General features: G+C 51.2%; 1 protein-coding gene across 4 annotated transcripts in view; it reads left to right on the top strand.

Annotated features, from left to right (window-relative positions):
- The first annotated feature begins 6,801 nt into the window (after positions 1 to 6,801).
- The window catches only part of Stra6 (stimulated by retinoic acid 6), a 30,724-nt gene continuing 17,451 nt past the window's right edge, over positions 6,802 to 20,074 (top strand). Inside the window, exons 1-2 of one of the 4 annotated variants that reach the window (XM_008836485.1) lie at positions 6,802 to 6,856; positions 17,312 to 17,441. In XM_008836485.1, coding sequence (XP_008834707.1) covers positions 17,329 to 17,441 — 113 coding nt within the window. In that variant the 5' untranslated portion in view covers positions 6,802 to 6,856; positions 17,312 to 17,328. Of the gene's footprint in view, positions 6,857 to 7,591; positions 7,614 to 16,572; positions 16,711 to 16,923; positions 17,067 to 17,311; positions 17,442 to 20,074 lie in introns of those variants that run through there. The other 3 variants (XM_008836484.2, XM_008836483.1, XM_008836482.2) reach the window with 3 other exon arrangements.

The raw sequence follows: 20,074 nt of genomic DNA, 5'->3' as shown, positions 1-20,074 counted from the left end.
GAGGCTCTGCTCAGTGAGGGGCTGTGCTTGTGCTGGGACCCAGGAATACCCATCTTTAGCTCCAGATGTGGCGACATCAGTTGTGGCTGACTGGGCTCAGGAAGGCAATTAGAGACAGAAGATCCATGGGCCCTATGCACGTGGAAGGCCACACTGTAGGCCAGGCCCCCACAGTGGCGGGATGTGGGGTCCTCACTGGCCCTGAGCAGAGCCAGATTGCCACAGTAGCGATACAGGTCCTCATGTTCTTGTGCTGCAAGATTCATGCGGGGCTCATCTGGTCGTGGGTATGTGGGAAAGATAGCCTCGCCCACCCTCTGGGTCAACTGTCCTGAAGCTCCATCCAGCCTCAGGGCCTCCACACGCAGATGTGCATCATGCTGCTCATCATTCTTACAGAACCCTAGGTGGGAGATGTGGGCTTGAATATGGTCTCTGGGTTCTCCCTCTCTTAGCCAAGGGGTCGGGAGGACAGGCAGGGCCTTGGGGCAACCTGAGCTGTCTAGCTTTTGAGTTGAAGCCTGTTTTTAGCTAGGATTTCCCTGGTGGGTGACCCTCTCTCAGGCCTCATCCAAGGCTCCCTCCCTTTACCCATGCCTCATGTAAGCTCACCAGAGTGAGGAGGGAAGTCTCATAGGCCATGGACTGTTCTGGATCCTGATACCATCCTGGACCTTGGAAGAACTGAACCTGTCCCTGATTTCTGGTCAACCACAGCCTGGAAACTGGTTTCCTGTTTTCTCACCAGGAAGTCTGCCTAAGTGACCCATTCTAAGCTCGGATCTTCTTCTAGATCACTTAACTATTATTATTGGCTTAGAATTCTTGCCTTTTTGTACCCAGTCTGGAAGCTCCCAGAAGACAAGACCAGGGTTTCCTTGTCTGTCCATCCTCCAGCTCTATAACCAGTGGGCACTCGGAGCTTCTAGTGCTATTCTATGGAACGTCCACTGCCTAGACCTAGCTCCAAACTTACTGTGGGCTTGGTTCTCCCAAATTCATACCTACCTTTCAATCCTTATCATTCTCGCGCCCTTGTGTGGCCAACATCCCCATGTCACACTAAAGGAGGCAGGGACTCAAACACTTGCCCAAGGTTACACAGGCAGAGCTTGGGATTCAAACCGGAACTCTGCCCCCAATTCTCTCAGTTCCCTGAAGCTCCTTAGGGTTCTGACAAGGGCTGAGGCAAAAGTCCAGGGACCGCCCCCCCCCACCCCCCTTGCACCTACCTTTGGGCAAAGTAAAGATAAACTTGTTCCTGGTGAATGTGAGGCTCTGGCCAGGATCCTGCTGCTCAATGACTTCAATGACAGCAGAGAAGGCTGGGAGGGGTTCCCCATCATTTACCCGCAACTGCACCCCAGCTCCAGAGCCTGCTTGCAGCGGGTTCTCAGCTGACAGCCTCAGAGCGTATCTGCCCTCCTCATTAAATCCCACACCCAAGACCTTGAACTCCAGGTCCAGTGTCTTCTCCTCAGCCTTCAGCCTCTGGCTCAGCAGGGATGCAGGGAGCCAGGGCTCAGGACCTCTGAAGGCCATGGCCAAGGTCTGTTTCAGATCCCCAGGCTGAGTGCTGCTCTGTCTTGTTCACGTTCTCAGCCTGGGTCCAGTCCGAAAACTGACACATTGGGTGCTCAGGGCTATACCTCACTCTTTTCTGTTTGTTTGGAGAGGAACCAGGCAACAAGCCAGGAAGCTGGGCCTGAACTGGGCAACAAAGGCAATGATTAGTACTTCCCACTTAGTATTTGATCTTCAAACAAATATTTATTGAGCTCTTACTGTATGTGAGGCACAATTTTAGGCATTTAGAACATAGCAGCAAACCAACCAGATGCCTGCTTTCTTGAAGCTTGTCTTCTGGTGAAGGCAGCAGGTGGAGAAGACAGAGATGAACATGAAATATGGAAAGCAGATTATCAGGACCGGGGAGATAGCTCAGTAAAGTGCTTGCTGCCCAAGCACGAGAACCTGAGTTTGATCCTCAGCACCCATGTAAAAAGCTGAGTGTGGTGACACATGCTTGTAATCTCAGCACAGGGGAAGTAGAAACAGGTGCATTCCTTAGGATGACCAATCAGTCTAACTGAATCACTGAGCTCCTGTCTCAAAAAACAAGTCAGATGGTTCCTGAGGAACAGCACCCGAGGTTGACCTCTGGCCTCCACGTGTGCATATATATGTATACCAGAACATACACATGCACTCATATATATGCACACACACCTACACACACATATATACACACAAGAAAACAAATTATCATTCATCTGCTAGTATATTTATGCATTCTATAGAAAAAATTGAACATAGACTGAGGGGCATATGGGTATATGCTATTCAGAACATTCCATTTCTGGGGAGTCTGTCTCCACCAGCCTCTTCAATCCCAAAAGGCCTTAGGGAGTATGTAGGTGAGGACTCTAGGAAGGGGAATGTGTCCCCAGTACCTGCTTCTGCAGCCAGCTCACCTTAAGAAAATATACAGCTTCACTCTACAGAGAGCTCAGCCTCTTGCATTAGAGTTGTCAAGCTTGAGTCTATGCTCCCTGATCCAAGGTCTTGCTGATACCAGTGGAAGTCCAAGGATTCTAGACACTCCTCAGTAAGGGCCAAGTCTACTACTAACATCACTATTACCACTGTCTTCACTACCATCATCACCATTACCATGACCACCACCATGACCACCATCAGCACCACCATCATCACCACTACCATCATCACCACCATCACCACCGCCATCACCACTACCATCATCACCACCATCACCACCATCACAACCACCACCCATCGTCACCACCATCACCACTACCACCATTGTTATAGTTAATTTTTGTTAACTGGACAGAAACCTAGACACTCCTGCAAAGAGGGAATCTCAAAAGAGGAATTTTCCTCCATCGAACTGGCCTGTGGGCATATCTGTGGGACAATTTCTTGATTGGTAATTGATGTAAGAAGGCCCATCACACTGTGGCTGTGCCATCCCTGGGCAGGTAGACCTGAGCTGTATAAGAAAGGTAGCGGAGCAGCCAGGGGAAGCATGTCAGCAATCAGCGTTCTTCCATGGTCTCTGTTTCAGTTCCTGCCTTCAGGTTCCTGCCTTGGCTCCTCACAATGATGGACTATAACCTATAAGCTAAATAAATATTTCCTCTCCAAGTTGCTCTTGGTTATGGTGTTTATCACAGCAACAGAAAAGCAAATTAGGACAACCACCATCACTACTACCATTATCGTCATCATTACCACCATCGCCACTACCATCATTACCACTGTCACCACCATGACCACCAACTTCACTACCACCACCATTACCACCAGCACCATCACAACTACTGTCATCACCATCATCATTATCCTTATGATCCTCACTATTCAATAATGTTAGCATCATTACCATTAGTGATAGTTTTCACTGAGTAGTTTCTGGACACCAGACACACTAGATAGATCCGTGAGATAGGCACAATTATTTTCTGCTTTCTAGATAGAAAATGTGAAGCTGAAAGAATGTTCAGCCACTCATCCCTGATCAAATGGGCAGTGAATGAAAGTCAAAATATGAACCTAAGGAGTCCAGTCTAGCTATACTCTCCTCTACAAAACATGTCCTGGGATCAACTCAAAGATTCCTTCTACTAGGCATTTTGTAAATTGAAACTGTGGAAGGAAGCACAATTCTGAGTATGAAGAAAATGTTTATGAGCAGCCTGGCTGGCGTTCATAACAGTTTACTTGAAGTTAGTTATGTTGACTGAAATCCATGATTTTCATAAAGGAAAAGATGCCAGTCTAAAGACAGCTATTGGCAAGTCCAGTTAAGGGTCCCAGTGTATGCATCAGGCTTCCTTTGCAATTATTGAATTAATTTTCCTCAGGTCCTTAAGGAGGTACCAAGGCAGGATTCTAGTGACCCAACACATGAGTGAAGTTCAGTAGGTCCCTTCTTTATAGGTGTCGGTGCCTCATCTGCATGATGGGCAGCAGTGGCGTAGATGCGTCGAACACATGAGTGAAGTTCAGTAGGTCCCTTCTTTATAGGTGTCGGTGCCTCAGTGGCGTAGATGCGTCATCCCATAGCTCTAGTGATTTGGAATTCTGAAAGTTATACAGGGAAAGAGCCACAGAATGGCTATTTGGGGAGAGGGTGGGTGGCAGAGGCTGCCAGCCAGGATCTGCCCCGACACAAAGTAACTTGCTGAAAACGGCTCTCTTCCTTTGTGTGTTTGAAGCGACCCGCAGAGATGTAGTAGATAGGAATCCGTTCTCCCTGTGCTAAAGTCAGCCAATCGCTGTGCACTGCACCCCACCCCATGCCCTTGCATGCAAACCCTGAACATATAGTCATGTCTTCCCAGTTGGCTTCTCCTGAGTCCCTTCAGCACTGACCTCTTCCTTGTTTCCCTCTCCAACTTTCCACAAAGTATCTGAGGTGCATGTTGGCCTTAGCATGGTTTTAGGACCCTCTACCATCTGGCATCCCACCCCTCCTACTTATCTTCTCACCTACTCTATCTTCAGGGTATCACTGTGTGTGTGTGTGTGTGTGTGTGTGTGTGTGTGTGTGTGTGTGTGGTGTGTGTTACTTAAAACAAAACAAAACAGAAACCTGATGCTAAGGACAGCTCAATTGGTAGAATGCTTGCCTAGCATGCACCAAGCCTTGGTTTGATCCCCAGCACCACATAAACTGGGCATAATTCCAGCACTTGGGAGGTAGAGGCAGGAGGCTCAGACGTTCAAGGTCATCCTTGACTACATATGAAGTTTGAGGCCATCCTGGGCTACATGAAGGATAAAAGCAAAACCAAGGGGCTGGAGAGATGGGTCAGTGGTTAAGAACACTGACTGTTCTTGCAGAAGACCTGGGTTCGAACCCCAGCACCCACATGGCAGCTAACAACTGTCCATAACTCCAGTTCCAGGGGATCCAACAGCCTCTTCTGTCTTCCGCGGGGATTGCACAGCATGGTACATTGACTTACATGCAGACATAACACTCATACACATAAAATAAAAATAAATAAAATATTTAAAAAAAAAGCAAAACCAAAATGCTAATAATTTAAAAAAAACTTAATATTTCTAAGTATGCTCCCTGTTATAACTATGACATACAGGGCCAGATAGGTGGCTCAGCAGATAAGAGCACTGGCTGCTTTTGCAGAGGACCAAGGTTCGATTCCCAGCACCCACATGGTAGCTAATGACTGTCCTTAACTCCATCCAGTTCCAGGGGATGTGACGCCTCTTCTGATCTCCACGGGCATTGCATGACATAGGTGCACTTACATACATGCAGGCAATACACACATACACATAAACTAAATGAACATAAAATATTCTTTAAAAAATAACTACGACATACATAGAATAGTATTATGCAATAATAGTAGTATGCAATCTCTAGAACTCTTCATCTCATAAAGCAAACTGTATCCCTATTAAACAACAGCTCCCTTCCCCCAATCCCCTACCCCTCATAACCACCTCTGCTTCCTGTCTCTGGAGAAGCTGGCACCAAGTGCTCATATGAGCACTGTAGCTCTGTTCTTTTAGACTCACTTCTCCCAGCATGGCATCCTAGAGAAAGCTCATGTTGCTCCTGCAACCCCTTAGGGGATTTTCTCCTTGGCCACACTATGCCCTTTCCCATCCTATTTCAAGTGATGACCTGCCCACCCTCTTCAGGGACCACATGATATTTGTGTGCCCAGGTGGGACAACGGATAGGGTCCTGGGAGGTGGTAAAGCATTAAGGAGTGAATGGGTGAATGAATGGATTGATAAGCACAACTCAACTTCTATTTGTGGTCATTTCATCTAGATTCCATCTATGAAAACTAAGGACCCTTTGAGGCTTTTTGAGCCCAATTTGTGAAGCCTCAGTGTGCCCAGGAGGGAAGACAGCCACAATGGGAAAAGCAGTAGGACAGGAAGCTGTCTCCTGCAGTCAGGCTTCTTCAGAAGTGTTCTGGCTTGGGTTCTGCAGACAGTCATGAGTTAGCATGTCCAGACTGGATGGCACCCTCATTTTATACTTGGGGTAACTGAGTCTAACTGCACAGCAGGACAGGTCCAGACTCCCATCCCAAGATTCTTCCCCTTTGCACCTCTGTCTCCTGGGCAGTTTTCTGTTCCTTTCTTCCTTTCTTCCTCTCTTCCTCTCTTCTTTTCTGTCTTTTTTTTTTTTTTTTTTTTTTTGTCCTTTTGAGACAGGGTTCCCCAGCTGAGCTGGAACTCACTATGTAGACCAGGCTGGCCTCAAACTCACAAAAAACCACCTACCTCTGCTTCCCAAGTGCTGTGATTAAAGGCTTGTGCCATCACATTCAGCCTTCCTAGGCAGCTTTCAAAAGACTCAAACTCTAGGTGAGGCTGCCCCTGGGTGGTAGGGCTGGTCTACCCCTTGATTGTGGAAGGAGGTGGGGGTGGGGAGGGGCAATCTCAGAGGGCTGATTTCCAAGCCACCTTCTGTAGTCTCAGCAAGCAAGCCTTAATGGAGCCCTGGACTCTTCTTTCTTCTGTAAAAGAATGGCCACTCAGAGGCTGCTGGGGTCTGGAAGAGCCTGGGCCTGTAATTAGCCACCCCAGAGGGCCTCTTCCTGTTTCCCACAATGGTTCCTTTCAGCCTCCCTGCAGGCACCCCCAGGGCTCCTGAGGGCTCTTAGCTCCCCCATCCCCAGGCACCTACCTCCCTTCTCCTTCTACTCACCCACTCCTAGCCTCTGCAAAGAGCAGAGTTCTGGCCAGAGAGATCTGAGAGTCCTCTGGAAGCTGCCAGGACCTGGGGCCAAGACATATCCCCTTCTACAGCAGAGGACACAGGACAAGCCAGAGAGAGCAGGTGGGTGGGGAAGGTGGACCCAGGTTCCCTGATACCCGGGCCAGCTGTGGGCTCCCTGGATCACATTTCCCCACAGGCCCTTAGCCCCCAAACCCTTCCAGAGTCATCCTCTTTCCTCTTCCCAGGCCCCATCCTCTTACCTTCAGGTTGGAGTGCCACAGGCTCCTTGAGTGACAGAACTGCAGGCTCAGGATGGCAAAGTGAAGCATGGTAGCTGGTCTGTCTCCACTTTACAGATGGAGAAACTGAGGCCACAGTAGGGAAGGGTTGAACTTGTGGTCACTTAGCTTATAGATAGCAAAGACAAAATAATTGTAGGTACATGGTCCCTGCTCTCCACAGAGGGCCTGGCTACTTGGAAACTGTCTCCCATGTGGTACCTGTGAACCTGTTCCCCTCAGGCCCCAAGCTCCATACTGAGCATGTCAGGGCAGCTTGGGTGATTCCTGAAGCCCTCTTGGCCTAACTTTGGCATGGTAGGAGCTGTAGGAGAAGGCTAGGGTTGCACTGGGATTCTGGGGCTCATTCCAGCAACCCCCTCCACCAGCCTTGCCTCTGAGGGCTAAAGTTCCTGGGGTGGCAGGAGAGGGAGGGCAGCCTCACTGGCAGTGTCAGCAGCACTGGCCTTTGCCTTTGGGAGTCTGACTGCTGGCTGCTGGGCTGCCCAGCAGGCTCCCTGAGACTCTGGGAACAGTGGCTGTCATTGGCTTGTGACTGAGAGCGCCAGGCCTCCTGGAGCACTGGACAGACAGAACAGGTAAGGGGCAGAACCAGAGCAGGAACTGAGGTGGACAGGAGTCGGGGAGGTGGTCCTGGTCAGGAGCCAGATAGAGGCAGATGGAAGCTAGGAAAGGTACTGCCTGAAACCTGTGGGAGTAGAGGGGCAAACTTCATAGCCAGGCAGCGGGGGTGGGGGTTGGGGTTAGCTACTCAGAGAGAGGGAAAGAGAGAGACAGAGACGGACACAGAGAAAGTTGTCAACAGAATGAGGCATAAATGAAATGGGCTGGGAAGATGGTTCAGTTGGTAAAGTGCTTGCCTTGCGAGTGGGAGGACCTGAATTTGACCCTCAGAACACATAAAAATGATGGGTGTGGTGGGTGGCCTTGTAATCCTAGCCCTGGGGAAGGTGGAGACAGGAGACTCCCTGGGGCTTGCTGGCTAGCCAGTCTAGCCTAATTAGTGAGCTCTAGGCCCATGAGAAACCCTGTTTCAAAGGAGGTGGACGGCATTCCTGGAGATGACACCTGAGGGTGTCCTCCAACCTCCACATGAACGCACACACATGTGCACACATAGCTGCATACATGTGAGAACACACATGGATATAAAAAAAGAGAGACATAAGAACATCCTAAACCAGGCATGGTGGCTCATACCTGTAATCCAGCACTCGGCAGGTAAAGGTGGGAGGAGTGCCTCAAGTTCAAGGCCAGCCTGGGATACAGTGAGACCCTGTCTCAGAAAAACAAAGGAAGGAAGGGAGGAAGGGAGGGAAGGAGGAAGGGAAAGAAGAGATGGAGACAGCCAGTGCTAATCAGCAGGATGGAGGGACTATGAACAGGGACAACAGGCAGGCAGAACAATGAGAGAGAGAGAGCAAGAAGCCCAATAGGAGAGATAGACAGACAGCCCCACGGGCAGTGGGCAGACACCATGTGGAGAACTATGGCCCTGGTCTGCAACTTGATTGATGAACTGAAGGGGGCCTCCCCTAACCCTAGAGTGGGTCTCCCAACCCCAGAGTGGCATAAGCCAAGCTCTAGGAAGAGAGATTCCTGCCAGCAGAGTAGTGAGTGGAGTGGAGGTGGGGAGGCATGAGGTGGAAATCTCTGGTTAAACTCCTCTCTGTTGCTGACCCTGCAGCATCATGCAGTGTCTGTGCTAACTCTCCTTTGGTCTGACATACCATGGAGCTCAATGAGCTTCTCTGACATCTCTTTCCGTCTTATGATTTAGCCTTAGCTCAGGCTGTCTTTGCAGCTAACTCTGTGATACTCAATTCACGACCTCTGCCTCATAGTCCAAGGTGGCTTCTTGAGATCCAGCCTTCATAACTGCATTTCAGTCACTAAAGGAGGAAGAGGTAAAGAAAACACCACTCTTCTTAAGAATATGACCTAAGAGTTATTCTAGACACTTCTTTTTTCATTTCTCTGACTAATTCTTAGTCTCAGGGCTGCATCTAACTTCAAGGAAGGCTGGGGTGGGGGTGAGCAATACTGGCTGGAGATGGAATCTACTCATACAGCTCCCTGAGCCCTTTTGGCTCCCTACCCAGGTCAGGCTTCAACACAGACTTACACTTTCTTTTTCTCTTATTAAGCAATTATACATGTGATGAATGTTTGAAGCATGCATCCCCGACAAGTAAAAACTCTTTCTGTCAAGTTCACCCCTCCCACCAAGTGCTGAGTGGGGAGTAAGCAGGGAGGAAGAGAATGAGAAAGGGCCTCCTGCAGCCATCTGCTTCCCAGGCACCACTGGGATACATGAATACAGTTATGTGGACATCCTCTGGCACTTCTAATAATGTAGCTGACGCCGGTAACTCCTTTTACAAATGGCTTGCTTGGTGGTCAGTGGAAGACAGTGGATGCCTCTCCTGTCAGGACTGGGTTGAGATGCTTTTGTTTGTAATCCCTCCTTGCATTAAAGAGAAAATCCTATATACAACTAATGTAGGCCAGCCTAAGCTCAAAGGTAAAAGGAAAATGCAAAGAACAGCTGTCCCCTAAGTGAGAACTGTCCTTCCATACCCCATAGCCCCACCCCTCCATGCACTGCTTCACAGCCTGCTGAGCCTGCTGGCTTTCTGACCTCTAAATCAGAAAGCCTAAGGTCCTTGCTCCCTCCGCTCCCCTCCCCCTCCTCCTGGCAGCTTCTGGAATTGCTGCTTGCACACTGGTGTTCAGGGGACCCTCTCCCTGACTCCAATAAACAGTCCTCATTCCCTTCTGTGTCTGTTTTAAAATTCCTTCAGCTAGGAGACCAAGAACCTGCAAAAGAATGCCCATGACACATAGCGACAGCGTGACCACTGTGAACAGCTTGCTACATGTCTGCCGGATTCCCTTTTTATATCCTCACCCAAACACACAGTCTTCTTAGCTGAAGCCTAAAATGGGATCACGGTTTCTGTATCACTCTGCCGCTGGCAGGTTACCGCTACTGGGCTATGTCTCTAAAGCTCCACCCTAGCAGGAAGTACATTTTTTTTTTTTTAAATCACTGTAAACAGTTCAGTGCTGTAGATTATCAAAGCTTATTGGTGGATACTGCTTACTGATTTTTCTTTTTCCCCATTGCAAACAGCCTTGGGCTTTGCATGCCTAAAAGTGAGATGAAGGGTAATTCTCTCCGCGTGTGGTTTAATCGTGTCTACCTACCAACAGTTCTCCACGGGAAAGGAGAAGTGGCAGGGGCTTTCAGCACCTAGTCCCAGCTTTGGGCTGTTTGTGCTCCCTGCCTTTCTCTCCTGCTGGGCACTGACCTCACTCCTGTGTTCTCTCCTCCTGGAGCCACTGAGCCTGTGCATGCTGGTTGCCCACCCTTGAAGAGACTGCCCCCTTAGACCCTTTTTACCTGACAAGTAGGGCCCCCTTCTTGTCCTGCCCGTCATCCACTCTTTCTTCACTCTGCCTATCACAGCCACCAGGTTAGCATCTCCCTCCCTACTCCACTGCCTCCCTTCAGGGTGCCCCTTCTAAGAGGGCTAAGGAGGAGTGTGGTAAGCCATAATATACAGGTGCAGTGGGTCTGGTGTTGTCTCTTTGGCCCCAGAGTGTACCAAAATGTGCTGGGGTGATGAGTGGGACCCAGAACCTCAGCCTCTTCATGAAGAGTGGAAAAGGAGGGTCTTTGAGGGGCCTTTTTGACTTCTCACTGAAATGGCTCATACCAGGAATTCCATCTTCATCAAAGTGTGGGCCCTCTCCTTCTGACCCCATGGTCAGGGCCCTCAGCCCAGCTGGGCAGCAGCAGGATGCTGATCTGTTATTAAAAGCTGAGCTGGTGGCTGGGCTCTGTGCAATTCATCAGGCAATGGCCCCCTGGGAATGATGGGTGGTGACAAATGAGGATAGGTAGGGGGTTCCTGAGCCTACCCATGGTCACAGCTGGGGAAACTCAGTCATCAAAGCCTGGCTCCTCCACTGGGGTGATTCAGAGGGTTAAGGGGATCAAGTTTCGGGCAAATGGCTTAGGGGGCGGGAGAGGCTCCACTAGCAGAGACAAGCTGCCCTGTGTGCTGTGTAGGGCCCCCAGCAGCTCAGGGGCTCAAGGATGAGCTGGACAGAAGGGGGGTGGGCTTCTCTGAGCCCAGTGCTCAGGCAGGAGGTCTAGGGGCAGGAGGAGGGACAGGCCTGGGGCTGGAGAAGGAGGGATCTGCCTTCCAGGAGAGAAGATTGAGCACCTCTTAAAGCAGGTGTGGAGCCCTGATCAGGGCAACTGTTGTGGCTGTACAACCAGTCAGTCTCTGGGCCCCCAGCTCCAGATGGGCCCAGGCTCAGAGAAGGCTCCTGTTGGTCTGGGAGCACTCTGAGTCCCTCCAAATCAGTCAAGGAAGAGGCCCAGTAGGGGGAGGTCAAGGACGCTCTCAACGTGGAAGGTGGGCTGGACCCACCTGCAAGACCAGGTAGGATTGGGACTGGTGTGGGCAGGAAGCTGAGCTATGGAGGCTGAAAGGGGCAGGGGCAGAGGGTGGAGCCACTCTGAGGGACCAGCTTGCAACTGTAGGCTTGGCTGCCTTCAGGGGACTGGGAAGTGAGTGGAAGCTTGAAGGGATGTTGAGGATGCCACAAAAGTCATCTCAGAGTAGGACCTAAGTGCTATGGCAAGAGACGAATGGAGAGCCCTGTCCTGTGGTCAGCAGGGGATCTGCGAGCAGTCAATAGCCAGTATGAAGTCTGTGTCTCAAGACCACAGCATGGTGGTCCAGGGAGGACATGGGGGAAAAGAAAATCTGAGACCCTTACTGCTGGGCAATCTTCATGGCCTTTGGATCACCAGCGTTTCTTGATTGCCTCACTTGAAGGGAGATTCATTACTCCACAAGAGTAAGAACGTCGCCTTTGCCCTGAGCAGGAAGAAGTCAGCCTCCCACCTTTCCCTCACCAGTGCTGTCCCAGCCCAGCCCTCTCTGGGAGGAACATGCTACTTCCATGGAACAGCAAGCTACCCTGATCTTCCTCATCTTACCTCAACACAGAGACAGCCTCTGATCTAATTCCCCCATGTTAAGATGATGCTGTAGGTAAAGGGGTATAGAATTCCAGGCATCTATCCCATGATGCTCTGACCCTCCTGTATGGCAGAGGAAGCAGGAGATAGAGCCACCCACTCTCCTCTCAAGCTTGGTAGCCAACAGCCCTACTTCCCAGCCCACTATGTGGAGCCAGGATAATCCCATCCCTGTTTGCGCTGGGGGATGTTTGATATGTGTGTATGTGTGTGTATGTGTGTGTGTGTATGTGTGTGTATGCTGTGTATACAAAGGCAGACCCCCCCACCTCCCTTCCCTCTTGAGGCTGACTCTACCTTTCTGTCTACCCACAGGCTCTCTGAGGGGCCAAGCTACCCAGGGAGCAATGCCACTGGGCCCATGGTGAACTGAAGCACCCAGTGGGCCCTATACCTTTCAATGGGATTGGGGTGTATGGGAGGGACCTTTCTGAGGTTTGGGTGTTATAGGACCTTGGGGGTGTGCTGCTGGGCTTAGAGTCCAAGGTTGGGGTAGGAGAGTGGTGGATAATGGGGATCTGTGGGCTCCAGCTGCTGATCACTGGGTTTGAATCATTTTGCTCCCCCTCCAGTTTGATCTGCCAGGGACTTAGGCTGTAGTTCTCAGTGTTTGAGCAAGTTTGTTTCTGAAGTTCTCAGGGCCCTTGGGAAAGTCAGGATCGGGGGCATGTCTGGTGGTACTGATGTGCAGGGAATATGGCTGAGATTCTGGCAGTGCTTTGGAGATCTGGGGGTCCTTTGGAGGATTTGGGGATGCTGCTGCCTCCCCCATTCTTCCTGGTTTGCTGTTGGCTCCTTCCAAAGCTTAGCACTTTGGCCTTTGAAGATTTCGATAACCACAGGCAGCTGAAGGCACACACGTGGGCCTCTGTTCCTGGACACAAACATTCCTCAGGTTTAATCAACTTGAACAAAAACACAGAGAGGAAGGAAGCCTTGTCCCAAGGCCTTTAAGGAGCAGCTTCATCCCAAGAGACAAAATCTCCCCCTATCAAGCCCAGGTGGCCAATGGCCTTCACTGACTGAGGATGCTTTTTAGGGATCCCGCCCACTGAGTTGGGGATGAGGGGGCAGGACTTAGTCATTCTGATATCTAGATCCTCCAGTTATGAGTCCTGTTGACTGCGGCTGTTCCCAGGGACCTTGGTACTTTGGCATCAGCCTCACTGGAATGTGTCACCAGGGCTCACATAGGCCACAGTGTGTGTGGGGGGGCAGCTCTAGTCTGCCTTGCTTTGTGTTCTCTTGTACTCCCCCACCTCAGCTCCCTAAGACACTACATTCTTACTACCATCTTGGCCCTTTCTGATCTCAGGGCCCTACTCTACGTCCCCCCTTCCCGGAAGCCTCCAAGATTGCCTCCTTTCTTTGCCCTCCATTCTCCTTGGGGCTCTACAGTTCTGTCTCCCAAGTGTACCCCTCCTAAGGGCAGGGCTAGCCTGCTGCTCTTGTAGGTACACAAGCCTCTATGGAGCCAGCTCCCAGAAGCAGGCTGGACCTGTTGCCCAGGACTTTAGAGAAATCTTCAGGGGCGCATCTTAGCATCTCTGGCCCCCAGCTTTGCTCCTTACCAGCTTGCAGTGTGATCAGGCAACTGCTTTCTGGCTTCTAGGGAGCCCATCTTCCAGTTGATAGGTGGGAGCAACATGCTGTTCTAGCCCCAGGTTGAGGAAGGACCTTGGGCTCAAGAAGTGAGTTTGTCTTCATTTGGAGGTATACGACCACCCAATACCCATGAATCTGCCCCTGGCCCTACCAGAGTGGATGGGGAACCCACAAGGTGGAATGAAGGCAGTGGGGGCACCAACTGCTTACTCCAACACTGTCTGGTATGGTGACTCCACATTCTCAGGCCATGAAGTCACTAAGAACAGAGAGTAGGGGCCTTGGGAGAAAAGCTACAAGAAGAATCTGTAGGCGGGATGCTATAGCAGTAGTAGGGTTGAGATCCAACAGGGCAGGGAGACACTCAAGGCCACAGGGGCAGAGACAGGGCTCAAACACAGGTAGCCTGCCTCCCCTAAGTGTTTTATCCTCTTCCATGTGGAAACGTGTCCTGCTTCCCTTGCCAGCTCTGCCTTTCCCAAGGCACTGGTCCCAAGGCTGCTTCTGTCTCTGGGTCCATGCCAACAGAAAGAAACAAAGCTTATACTTTCTTCGTTTCTGCTGGGGAGGTGAGGCCTTCCCCAAGGTAGCTTCCCTCCCTAGGGAAGAGGGAGGTGGCATTTTGGGGTCTGGGGTAGCATCCAGAGGTAGTCCTCTCGAGGAGCAGGTTTGGTCCAGGGAGGTAGGAGGGGGGGACTGGCCTTGGCTTTGGCCTCTGTATATAGCTGCTCTCTTGGACCAGTGGAGACTTCTTCAGGAAGACTGATCCAGTCCGGTTCTCCCTCCTTTCAGGTCTAAGCCACTTATCGCCTGCTCAGTGAAGTCTTCACTGAGCAGTCCCTCTAAATTGCCTGCTCTATACTGTCTCTCTCTCTTCTCTTCCCTCACTGTATCCCTCCTCCCCCAACACTCATGGCTCATGGTGAGATGTTCCTTCTCATTTCCCTATATGTTAAGTCCCATGGGATGCAGGACTGACTCGCCTCTGCATCAACAGGTGAGACATGGTTGGGCACTTAAGATATGTGGAATGAATAAAGGAACCTGGCTAGAGAAGTAGCAGTGGGTTCCCTCAAAGGCAGGACAGGTTTGGTAGGTAGACATATCCAATCAGAAGTGTCTGCCTTGTGCCAGGCCATGATCCATTGTCTGGGAGGAGGTCACTAGGCTCCTCTTGTTAGAGATAAAATGAGGGAAGGGTTAAAGTCAGATAGGGGTTGCTGGATGTGGTGGCACACACCTTTAATCACAGTACTCAGGAGGCAGAGACAGGTGGATTTCTGTGAGTTCCAGGTCAGCCTGGCAGCCTGGTCTACCAGTGAGTTCCAGGCCAGCTGGGGCTACAGCAAGACCCTGTCTTGTTTGTTCCCTATGACAAGGATCTGAGGCCTTTGAGAGGGGAGGGGCATGCCAGACTGGCATTGGAGCAGAGGGCTCCAGCAAGCCTGGAACACAGCGGTCATACAGCACAGCACAGGACCACGAGTGAACAATGACCACTGAAACAAGGTATGAGTTTGTCAAACTCAGTTTTCAAAGTCCCTGTGACCTCAGAGTCCAGCACTGCACCAAGGAAAGGAAGGAGAAGCAAGCTTCTGTTGCCAGGGAGCACACAGCAAGGCTGGAAGGCAGGATTCAGCCTGCGCCCTGAGATCAGATGGGCCAGTGTGAGCTCCTGAGCTGGGTATAAGAAAACTCTATTTCAGCTGTGAGGCAGTGGAGAAACTTCCTTTGTGAGATGGGGAGGAAAATCAGAGCCTAACTCCTGGAAGACAGGCCATTTGAGAAGGAGGCAGAGGAATGAGGTTCACAGTGCTCAGGCTCCCATCCGGCTTGGTGGACCTGACTAACAGAGGAGTCTGTGAGATTGAAACCCTGTTCACTTTGAGCATTCGTCCAAGAGCTTCCCTCTACAGGGAACAAGCCCTCTCTGGTTTACCCAGGCCCTCTGCTCAGTTGGTGTCCTGCCTTTAAGAACTCTATCCAAAGGTGATTTTCCCCATTTCTGCCTTGTCAAAAACAGTTCCCATGGTGCCACTCAGGCACCCTATGCCCCTCCTATTACAACCCTCAGGTTCTGGGGCTATTTAACATATTTAACACGTATTACTCCTCAGAATTGTGCTGTCTCTGGTTCTAAGGCCCAGAACAATGTTGGCACATAGTAGGTGTTCAGTAAGTTTCTGTTGAAAGAATAAATGAATAAATGTCTCTTTTAAGAGGATGTAGGGGCTGGAGAGATGTCTTTGTGAGTAAGGGTGCTTGCTGTTAAACCTGACAACTTGAGTTCGATTCTCCCCTAGGACCTGAGTGGTGGAGGATGAGGGCCAATTCCCACAAGTTTTCCTGACTTTTACCTGCACCACAGCATGCGCTACCCCTTGGCCAACAAAATAAGTAAACATAACAAAAAAAATTTTTTTAACCTTACTGGGTATGGCCATGGCCCAAGTCCTCCTTATGGAATGCTGAAAGACAGGAGACCCTCAATATTTCAGGGTTTGAGCTGAGAACAACCCTCTGATTTGTCTGCATCTTGCCCCTCCCTTCAGGGTGGGCCAAGGAAGGGAGGGGCAGCCAGGGGTCCAGGTCCTCCCGGAAGACAGGAGAAACCTTCACCCCTTCACTGGGCTGGAAGCAGCAGCAGGCAGGCGGAGCTTGTCTTCTCACAGGTCTGGTTTGAGTTTAAAGGACTCATTTCCGCCTGTGGGAGTGAGTTATCTTCTTGTGAAATCAAGTTGTAGGAACAAAAAGGTTTTACTGGTGTGACACGTGTGTTCTCCCTCATGTATACCCAGGAGACCATGTGGAGAGTTCCCTCCCTGTCTCTGTGGCCGGTCCCAGTAGGGTGTCACCATAAGATGCCAGGATGCTGGGCTCTGCAGAGGGTCTGTGCCTAGGTGGGGGAGCTCAGGGCAGGTGCAGACGTGTGTGCCGTCAGTGGCAACTGTCCATCCGTGGGGTATTGTCAAGAATCATGGTGTGCTCCCAGCACTGAGGCTGAAAAGGTGAAGGGGTTGGCTTGGGGGATGGTCTCAAGGGAGCCTTGGAAAAGAGGGGAGGGCTTGGGCTGGACCCCAGAGCAGGAGGGGTGGGGAGCCCAGATGGCGGGGCAGACCAACTGGAGCCGCCCGCAGCCCGCCCACCCTTTCATCTCTGCGGCTCCTTCCTCCCTGGTCCCCCTTTCTACTCTGTCTGCGGGTCCATCTGGGTGGGCTTGGGGCGGGGAAGGAAGGGGTCTCTGCGGGCAGCTTGGACTAGGGAAATCTTTGAAATGGACCAGGTAGCTGGTCAGTTAGCCCACTAGGTGCTCCAGCAAGAGCCTGGAACTGCTGGGGTGCAAGAGACTACTCTGTCAGACCAGGCAAGACTGGGTGGAAAGGGACAGGAGGGGAGTCCTGGGGTTCTTCCCTCTCCCTTGCAAGCCTCCTGGGACCTGCTGTTCTAGACCAGCTTTTCCCAGAGAGCTAAAAGCAAGAAAGTAACCTTTCGGATTAAAAAGAAATGTTTCTTTGTTTGAGTTTGCTTTCTTTCTTTTTTTCTTTTAAGCCTCTTTTCACATGTGTAGTGGCTTTTTTTTCTCTCTCTCTCTCTTGTCTGGGGGTCAAGGGAGAAGGACTTGGAACATGGCATCTCAGGCAGCAGGGAACGGGAACCAGACCTCCTCTGAGGTGACAGATGACTACAGCAGCTGGTACATCGAAGAGCCCCCCGGGCGCTCAGAACTTCAGCCAGAAGGGTGAGTGAGGCGCTTGGCTCAGTCAGCCTTCAGAGCAGGCTCTGGGCAGAGGCTACCAAGGAAGAGAAGAGAAGACCCTAGGCAAGGGTAATCTAAGACTGGCTCTGCCACTCTTCTGCTGTGTGACCCTAGGCAAGTCACAGCCTCTCATAATACTTGAGAGAAATAATTCTTGTGCCATTATTAAGAAGGGCTTGGGGTGATCTGGCCTGGAGCCAACCAGGATAGGGACCAGTGAGGAGGGGTCATAGATCTCTGTGGTGATGGTGGGGGTTTGTGTTGGAGAGGCAGAAAACCTAGAAGGAAAGCCTGGGGAGTTGCCGAGGAAACCTGTGGCCCATCTCTGTATCTGGACTGCTTGGAGTGGAGTCTGGGGGTGTAGAGGGAGCAAGGTTTCTATTCCTGCAACCAAGTACTCAGGCTGGCTCATGGAGGGTGATCAGGTCCACTCCCACCCCAGGGTGGCCTGAGAACTCTTGGCCTAAACCCTTGCTATCGATGTTTAGTCTGGGCACCATGGCAGAGTCTGGAGTCTGAGTCCTCCACCCCCGCCAAGGCTGCCTGCCCTGTGGCACCCTGAGCTCAGCTTTCCCATGTTGTTCCTAGCCCCAGCCCCATCTCCTACCTCCCTACTCCATCTGAGGATCTGAAGAACTAGAAAGGTGAGGCGGGAAGGAGGGGTGGGAGTGACTGAGCCAGATGTGTGCACATCTGTTCCCCATTAAAATTTGAAATTGGAGAAGGAAAAATGCTCGAGTGCTTCCCCAGAGGCGAGAGCTGTGGCTAGGCTAGGTTGGGGTCACCCAGCAGGGACTGAGGCCCCACCCAGGCCTGAGGGAAGGAGCTGTTGTTAGGAGGACTCAGGGTTCTGACCACCTGCAGAACAGGCCTGTGGTCAGCAAAGCTGTGACCCATCCCCCACCAACCTCTTCATCTTCTGCTGTGTCCACATGAGCTAGGGGAGGGGCCTAGAAGCTCTATGAAAACCAAGCTCCCAACTTGGGGTAAAGACCTAATTAGAAACTGTATCCTTGGGAGTTTCAGGGACCAGGCTGGGCACTGGCTAGGAGCCAGGTCAGGCACCAGCAGCCAACTCCATGGCTGTGGTATCTGGGTATCTGATCTCAGAACAAGGTGGGTGTATGGTGGGGACCCAAGAGATATGTATCTGTAGAATGAAAGGGATTAGTAGAATCTACTTGTTTAGGAAAAAAAAAAAAAGACTAGGCAGCCCCCCACACCCTCCCAGCCATACCCCTCCCCCAAAAGATGAGAGTGGGAAGCTGGGAGCTCAGGGGATTCCCAAGGAGATGAACTCAGGCTCACCTCTCCCAGTATGAGTCAGACACCCCAGGGGTGTGCTACATCAAAGCTTTGAGGAACTCCAGGATGCAGACTCCCTCTGTGCCTCAGTGTGCCTCTGCAGTGGCAGGATGGAGCCTGGTGGCCAGGATGGACTCCGCCACAAAATTAGCCTGAGCTTGAAGATGATACTCTGCACAGGCCAGCTCCATGGCATCCCAGGGCCTCCAATGCCTGCTCTACACTGGCCTTGGCCTCTGGTCTGGGCCACCAAACTGAGAGACTTGCCAGCCACACTGTCTCTTACTTGCTCAAGTTCTTTTGCACCTTGGAGAGGCCTCTTCCCTTTTCTCCCTGTGGAGATGCTAACCACGTGTCCAACTCATACTCAACACCCCAGTACAAATTGTGTTTTTCATTGCTGTGACCAAATACCTGACAAGAAGCAACTTGAGGGAGGAAGGGTTTATTTGGGTTCACAGTTTGAGGGTGTAGTCTATTATGGCAGGGAAGGCTTGCCAGTGAGTGCTGGTTCACATCTGGGTGTTCAAGAAGCAGGGCCATATGAATGCTGGCATTCTGCCCATGGGATGGTGCTGCCCACATTCAGGAAGGGTCTTCCCCTTCTCTGTTAATTTTCTCTGGAAACACCCTCATAGGTACACCCAAAGGGCACCTCACTAATGCCCTTAAGTGTTTCTTAATGTAGTCAAGCTGACAAAGACTGACCCTCTCAACCACTTCTCCAAAAAGTCTTGTGGAACTTTCTCTCCCCTCTGGACTCTTTAGTCCCTGTGTATATCTCTCCTGGGAGGAAGCTCTTCACCCTCCCCATGGCAACATCTGTATCATTCACCATGCAAAGCCTGATTCCTCAGCTATTACCAGTGAGCACACTAAGCTAAGGTGTCAGGTGGGGACCTCAGGTTCAGCAAGGACCAGAAGTTTCTCAGACAGGGCCCTAGATAAGGTTCTCAGGACTGGAGTAGCTTCTGGTTTGGGGTGGTGCCCATGAGAAAGTGACCAGCAGTGTACTGAGTCCCTGTCCTGGATGGGCTGGGAGCACAGGGCTAAGCATTAACTAGTTACATGAAGAGAGGTATTGAGGGGCTTGAGGGATACTCGTAAGTCCCTGGGGCTGGTCAGAGATTTTTTCATCCAGCACACTGCACACGGGAATGAGTTGCTGCAACCTCTGTGTTCAGACAATGGGCTCCCATGCTGCCTATGGATGCAGGTCTACTGGGGGAAGAGGCCAGCTCGGCCTTGGCTAAGAAACTGCACAGAACAGATCCACTCAGCCCCTCTACCTTCACAATAAACCCAGGGGA

The sequence above is a fragment of the Nannospalax galili genome, unplaced genomic scaffold, assembly GCF_000622305.1.
Source record: "Nannospalax galili isolate Female #2095 unplaced genomic scaffold, S.galili_v1.0 scaffold54, whole genome shotgun sequence".
Lineage (NCBI taxonomy): Eukaryota > Metazoa > Chordata > Mammalia > Rodentia > Spalacidae > Nannospalax > Nannospalax galili.
The sequence above is the reverse complement of the archived record's forward strand: the minus strand, read 5'-3'. Positions and strand labels throughout refer to the sequence as shown.